Source organism: Alosa sapidissima, chromosome 7 (assembly GCF_018492685.1).
Source record: "Alosa sapidissima isolate fAloSap1 chromosome 7, fAloSap1.pri, whole genome shotgun sequence".
NCBI classification, from domain to species: domain Eukaryota; kingdom Metazoa; phylum Chordata; class Actinopteri; order Clupeiformes; family Clupeidae; genus Alosa; species Alosa sapidissima.
Genome location: NC_055963.1, coordinates 18077919 through 18085560, shown reverse-complemented (window position 1 = coordinate 18085560; position 7642 = coordinate 18077919). Strand labels below are relative to the sequence as shown.

The window sequence follows — 7642 nt, the reverse complement described above, 5'->3', positions numbered from 1 at the left end:
ATCTGTCTCTCCAACTCCAATGAAGACACAGCAAAATAGCCCCTAGAAAGGCATATCCGTGTCCGCGCCCACCCCCACCCCCCCCCCTCTCGCTCTCATTCACACACCCATACACACACACACACACACACATATAGACTTTCATGGAAGCCCTGGAGGTCTGTGGCAACGTCATAACTTACAATGGAGACCAGGCACAGTCCCCTGTGGTCACCGACATGGCAACCACATAGGAGGAGTAATGATCCCCCTTCCCTTTTCGGTCTCTCTCTCTCTCACACACACACACACACACACACACACACACACACACACACACAAACACACACACACACAAACACAACCACCACCACCACCACCGTCAAAACATCCATTGTACATCCCCACTCCCCCCCACCAAAACAAACTCACCCAAGTCTACAAATCAATACATAATGAGACAATTAGGATCCCAGAGACGCTGCAGAGTCCATGACATCATTTCATCAAGAGGCATTAGTGTCCCTTAAAGCATACAGCAGAGTGCATCAGGCCAGGCTCACCCAAGCGTGCCGAGGGGCAGGAGAATGGTGCGGGGGGTGGGGTACGATGGAGTGGGGTGGGTTAGGGTGGGGGTGGCAGGGGTAGAGGCAAGGCAGGGGGTAAGGAAAGTGAGACAGAGAGCTAAGAAGCGGGCAGGTTCTTGGCAGCTCGGGGGAAGAAAGGGTACACACCTTGGCATTATTATAGGGTCAAACGGGCCACAGCGTTTGAACTCTCTGTGGTCTACAGAGCTCTAGGATGGGAAGGAGAAGATGGAGATGAACATCAGGCAAAGGTCATGGAGCTCTCGCACACACACACACACACACACACACACACACAAACACACCACACGGTAAGAAGATGCTTGAAGTGGGTGAAAATCAAAAGTCTACATGGAAAAAAAAATCAGAGTTGCGTTAATGAACATGAGATCAGGCACAACAATGAGAGAAATGACACGAAATGAGGTGAGCTGGAGAGCGCTAAGAAGCAGGAGGTTAAAAAGCCAATGAGCATGGTGCTGTCCTGCATCTGGTCACTAGGAATGCATTCAGCTTTTTACAGTCTAGGTTTCTTCTTGATTGATGTCAGTGTCTCAGGATCTCATATGATTTAGTCTCGTCTTGTGGTCACTTCATTTCCCGGCCATTTCAATCAAAACTACAGCAATCAAGGCATTAACACAGCAGAAGGCCAGCTGGGGTTAAACATAAAAATCATCCCAGCCAGCAGCATAGCTTAACACAAGCTATACAAAACAAATATGGCATTCAAAATCATACACAAACTCAGGGAGACATACACAAACAAAACTCACACACACACACACACACACACACACACACACACACACACACGAGCACTTGCTGCTGCAGGAATTTCAAGCCATAGTGACACTCAACCACGCTGGAACCGGAGTTGAAGCGCATGGTCTTTGGTTGCTAACAGGGCATGCCATATCTTGCTTGTGTGCTTTCTTTGCTCCTTTTGTTCTAGTGGCAGCTCTCGTAGTGGTTGCTTTTCTCCCTGACATCCAGCGCAGCCAGAAAGCCAGTGGGGGGTGTAAAACCAATGACTTCTCTATTTATTCCCCCTTTTTCGTCCTGAATGAGCATCCAACATTCTTTCAGCAGCCGACACAGCACCGGACACAAAAATAAAAGGAAGCTAAGGAAGTGGAGGATTTGTGGTCGGGACTGGCCGAACATTTCTAGTGTGTGTGTGTGTGAACGCCGCCAGCATCTGATGTCCTGCGTATGAAAGCACTCCGAGCCATGACTCATCTCCAAAACCTTGCACACATGCTGGCCAGCCCAGGACACATCGGTGAGGCGAGGGAAAGGGAAACACGCTCTCAACGTCCTTTAACGTGAACCGCCACAGTTAGGCCGCTGGGGTAAAAGCTGCATTTTCTAGTCTCTTTCTTAGTACACCACATCAACATGTTGTCAACTCTAAAGTCGCACATCAATGCAAAGAAATAGTGTTAATTATTAAAAATTAATCGAATTAATTACATACTCTGTGATTAATTAATCTAAATTAATCGCATATATAATTTTTGCTGTGAAAGTATTTTAAATATTTAAATTCAAATTAATCATTGAATAATCAGCATTAGTGACATTAAAGTTCAAAAACTCTTTTATTATTATTTTCACTGTTCAAATAATGGCCATAATAATATACAATATGACCTAATATGCTGGGGAGTGTTAATTTATTTTCATTGTGTCTCCTAGGTAGGGGACACAATTTCATAGGTCCCCTGTATATTATTATGGCCATTATTTGAACAGGGAAAATAATAATAAAAGAGTTTTTGAACTTTAATGTCACTAATGCTGATTATTCAATGATTCATTTGAATTTAAATATTTAAAATACTTTCACAGCAAAAATTATATATGCGATTAATTTAGATTAATTAATCACAGAGTATGTAATTAATTCGATTAATTTTTTTAATCGATTGACAGCCCTAGTAAATACATAGAGCCAATCATGGGGTGTGTTGTGAAGTAGGGATGTAACGGTATGAAAATTTAACCTCACGGTTATAGTGACCAAAATGATCACGGGTTTTCGGTAATATCGCAGTATTTTTAAAAGTGTGTTTAATATGTTCAGAAAGCACTGATAGGCCTACACAAGCTGAAATATTTTCAAAAAGTGTCCCGTTCACTTTTTCATGTTTAATTGGCTATGTGCTTATAGCTTAACTTACCCTACCATGACTTGGAGTTTGCTATTTCTGTTATTTAAATCCATCAATTAGACAACAGAATCAGTAGGGTACCAGTTTTGTTTCATTGTACCAGGCCTACTGTATGTCAAAAGCAGGCTCGGATGAAGCTGGGAAGGATTAAACACACGGTTAAACACCACGGTAATCATCCGTGATAATTATGATATTTCAAAAGAAAACGGTAATTGTTATTGTCAACATTTTTATCGCGATTTACCATTATACTGGTAATCGTTACATCCCTATTGTGAAGACATCGTGCCAATCATGTGTTGTTATCTCGCCGCTGGAGCAAGGTGGTGTCGTGAAGCCTTGCGCACGCGCATTTCTGCCGAAATGCCGAAATGCGTTGCAATATGGCCGCCGAGTGAAGGGACTTGCCTAGAAGAACTTTGCTGTCAGTACGAAAAACAACAGAAAAGATTGGTTCTACCTAGCTCGAGTTGCTGCAGCCAACAGCTTAAGCTGCCAGGCAGCGACAGCGCAACACTCTGGGAGCATGAACATGGGGGCTCATGAACGCGCCCCCAGAGTGTAGCACTGCAGCTGCGTGGAAGCTCTACCTGTCGGCTGCAGCAACTCGAGCTATGCAGAACTGATTGTTTTAGTTTGTTTTCCGCAACGACAGTACTCGGTGACCTCGAGAAACAGAGAGTTATGTAAAAAAAATGGCCAAAATTCTCCTTTAAATCCATAGTTCTAGAAGCAGTTCTTCTGCACGTTTGCCAGCGCTTGCTGGAGAGAATGACCGACAACACGGCTTCGTTACTGTAACAAACTGGAGCCGTGTCTGCGATAGCGGGCCGTGTGAAAGAGGCTGCTTGCATCATGTTGACACATGCCACAGATGAGCATTACAGCTGACCACGAGAGGAAACAGGATGGAGAACAGTCAAAGGGAGAAACTAACTCTGTGAAATCGTGCAGCCCCTAGAGGACCTCTTACCAGCTCACAGACACACAGACACACAGACACACACACACACATAGGTGGCTAGGGGTTGGCTGGGGTCAGTGAGGTCCTATAATGTAGAATACCATTATAACAAAGGGGCTTCCAGTACAGTGCTCAACCATCAGGGCAGAACTGTCAGTGGAAATTGTGGCAATGGAGACCTGTTGTGAACGTCAACATGGACGCGTGTGTGTGCGTGTGTGTGTGTGTGTGAGGATGGGTTAAAGTGAGGGAGGCAGCAGACGGCTGGACGGACAGACCTGTTCGTTAAGCTTGGGGTGCGAGGGACCCTGGTGGATGAGCAGCCGGACGATGCGTTCATCACCCTTCCAGGCAGCCAGATGTAGCGGGGTAGCAGCCTTTGTTGTCGGCCATGTTGGTGAGGGCCTCATTGCGCAGTAGTAGCTCCACCACTTCACTGCTCTCAGACACACGGAGAGAGAAAACAACAACACCGATGATTAGATGGCGTCTAAAGAACGCGTGTGTGTGTGTGTGTGTGTGTGTGTGCGCACATTTATATGCATGTGTGTATTGCTCCATTTTCCTTTCTGGTAACAAAATATGCTTTGTTATGCAAAATTAGGTGGAAATTGAAAATAAAAACAAAAAAACAAACCAAAACAAACCAAACAAACAGCAATAGCTACAGCACCAACACGGTAATTTAAAGGAGGAGGGGGGATGTTCCTCAGAGTTCATTATGTGGGAGTTTTGGGGTCACCCCTTTTGGATTTGCTAATTAGCCCAATTAATGAAGCAGGAGGTTAAAGTAATGAGTGAGAATCGCATATGCTTCAGTGCATGAACGAGGCTGAAGAAAAAAAAAAAAAAAAAAACATGCCGTTAGTTGCCAAAGCTTCCCCTCCACTGGCTATGTTGATGAATGACCTCCTGTATTAGCACACTGGTGTGCTTCGACTGGCTTGATGGGTCATTTGCGAACACATCAAAGGTGCTAAATCACCTTTGATTGCTACGCCTCAGCCTAGGTTAACTGATGGAAGGGTTGGATTAAATGCACTTTACACAATGCCATCCAATTCTGTATGCCCCTAGTGCCCATCTAGACTCCACTCAGCCTTATAGCCCTTTAACAGTTATAAATGACCTACTGTGGAGCTGGTAGAGTGGTATTCTTTTAAATGACTCAATTAGTGGGGCAATTTGCTTAAACATGTTGTGAGAAGACATGTGGAGAACATTAGGCAGAACGCAGTCGGATTTGGACAGGAACCGGTGTGGTTCTGGCGTGCGGGCCAAGAACGGTTCCGGAGTCAGGTCATATCTCCGGCTCTTGTGGGTGAACTGCACTGTGTGAGAGCGCGGCAGCACTGCGGCGCTGTGTAAACATGCAGCCTTGAGATTAGATTTGAGCTCCAGTTTGGGGAGTGTCCAGGTTCTTACTCAGCGCACCTACCTTGTTGCCAAATCACTATTTGTGCTTTTTTTTTTTTTTTTTTTTTAACAAAGGGGTGTAGAGTAGGCCTGGCAAAGGGCTTCTGTCACTAGGGCATGCAGGAGCAACACTCAATTTTGGCTGGCCACAGCATGCACACACATGCACGCACATGCACGCACATGCATGCACACACACGAGGCCAATTTGGCAATAAGAAGAGGGGGAGAAAGTAGCCCCACCTGTGTCCATTGAGTGCTGCATGGTGAAGAGGAGTGTATCCAGTGCTGTCCACACAGTTCACATTGGGGCCCCTCCAAATACTGCGAACAGAAAGAAAGAAATAAACAACACAACAACATCAAACACGTGGCACACACACACACGCATGCACGCACGCACACAAAACACAGTACAAGCACGCACGCATCACTACACACAGTACAAGGCACATCAGTGATTCACAAGGTATGAATGATTTGTGAGTAAGCCCTCGTTCCGTTGGCCAGAGCAGGATACACCCATTGTACACTCCATGAGGTGTGAGTCAGATTGGACCTTGAACCCGGGCCAGACTAGACAGCCTCCTAAGCTTATTACAGCCAAGTCACGCTAAGGGGGGGGGGGGGGGGGGTAGGCATGGTAACAACACTCCACGCGCCAGCCTGCGTCTCCCCTGCTCTATTTTTAAAAAGCCAAAGCTGCATCCCCTGTCAAGACGACGTTCGCTTGCTGCGTGTTCAGTTCAGGGGACTTGTCAAATCTGTGTTGCAAACTCTGCAGCCCGAAGCCTTCCCACAGCAGGGGAGGATGGGACAGGGAGGGGAGGGGAGGGTTACACATTACGCAACCCAACCAACATTAGTTATGGTGAAATTGCCTTGCATAAAACACTCAATTTTACCCGTCTTTTAAAGCCTGTGTGAACCAGTTCAGGCCTAATCTTAGAGCTGTGGTTTAGTACAGTACATGTCTGAAGACCTCAGTCCAAACCCTAATGTCTATTTCATTTCATCCTTGGCCAACGAACAGGTACATCAGCTGGATTGGTGAGGATACCCAGTGCCTTAAGCACTGTAGGAAGCTGCCTCATTGGTACTTAATGTTTAGTGCCTGTTCTGAACTCTGACTGGCACTGTGGTGGTGGTGATGATGATGATGATGGGGGAGGGTGTGGTGCGTCAGTCAGTGAGTCCGTCTGTCTGTCCCAGACGGAATGCAGCAGGAGGAGCTCCTCTCAGAGAGAGAGCCATGACACAAGGGGAGAGGAATGAGGAAACAGCATAGGGAGGCTACGAGACAGGTAGTCTCTTTACCAGACAGTGAGGAATGGACACACACACACACACACACACACACACACAAATCATTATTGCGCAGCATATTATTTGCACCCAAGACAAATAATTTTTAAACTGTTTTTTAAATATTGCCCTTCTATGCTTTTAGCTATTCTGTTTGCTTGTCTGAATGACCTCTGTGTAAGAAAAGCGCTATATAAATAAAGCTGACTTGACAACACAATGCTTTCCGTGGTGGTTGGGACGTCTGCTAAAAACATCTTCACAGCTTAACAAAAACTGTGACGTGTTGTTTAGCAACCACTACTCAGCATCCACTGCTCTTCTGGCACACATAACCAACCACAGAGCGGCACATACATGGTTGAGTAGTGCTGGTAGCCTGTGGCCGTCAAAGCCATTTAGACAGTGCTGGCATACTGAAACACACCCCTGGGGCCCATACACATACACGAGTCGACACACAAACACATTGATGGCAAAACATCACACAAGGAAGGAAAGTACCAATCTGAGACAAGCAATAAAAGGGGAGGAGAGGAGTGAGGAGAGGAGAGGAGAGGAGTGAGGAGAGGAGAGGAGAGGAGTAAGATGATGAGGAGAGGAGAGGAGTGGAGTAAGATGAGGAGAGGAGAGGAGTGGAGTAAGATGAGGAGAGGAGAGGAGTGGAGTAAGATGATGAGAGGAGAGGAGTAAGAAGAGAATAAGAGAGGGGAGAGAAGGAAAGGAGAGGAGAGGAAAGCAATGAAATGAGAGAAGCAAGGGAAGGGGAGGAGAGGAGAGAATAGGAGTAAGATAAAGAGAGGAAAGGAGTAAAATGATGAGGAGAGGAGAGGAGAGGAGTAAGATGAGGAGAGGAGAGGAGTAAGATGAGGAGAGGAGAGGAGTAAGATGAGGAGAGGAGAGGAGAGGAGTAAGATGAGGAGAGGAGAGGAGTAAGATGAGGAGAGGAGAGGAGAGGAGTAAGATGAGGAGAAGAGAGGAGAGGAGAGGAGTAAGATGAGGAGAGGAGAGGAGAGGAGTAAGATGAGGACAGGAGAGGAGAGGAGAGGAGTAAGATGAGGACAGGAGAGGAGAGGAGAGGAGTAAGATGAGGAGAGGAGAGGAGAGGAGTAAGATGAGGAGAGGAGAGGAGAGGAGAGGAGTAAGATGAGGAGAGGAGAGGAGTAAGATGAGGAGAGGAGAGGAGAGGAGAGGAGTAAGATGAGGAGAGG

The 7642-nt window shown here is 46.3% G+C and overlaps 1 protein-coding gene across 1 annotated transcript in view; it reads right to left on the bottom strand.

Annotated features, from left to right (window-relative positions):
* Positions 1 to 7642, bottom strand: part of LOC121713189 (ankyrin repeat and SAM domain-containing protein 1A-like) — a 105261-nt gene that overhangs the window by 81905 nt on the left and 15714 nt on the right. The window contains 3 exon segments of the mRNA XM_042097640.1: positions 3989 to 4078; positions 4080 to 4146; positions 5370 to 5450. Of these exon segments, the coding sequence (XP_041953574.1) occupies positions 3989 to 4078; positions 4080 to 4146; positions 5370 to 5450 (238 nt within the window).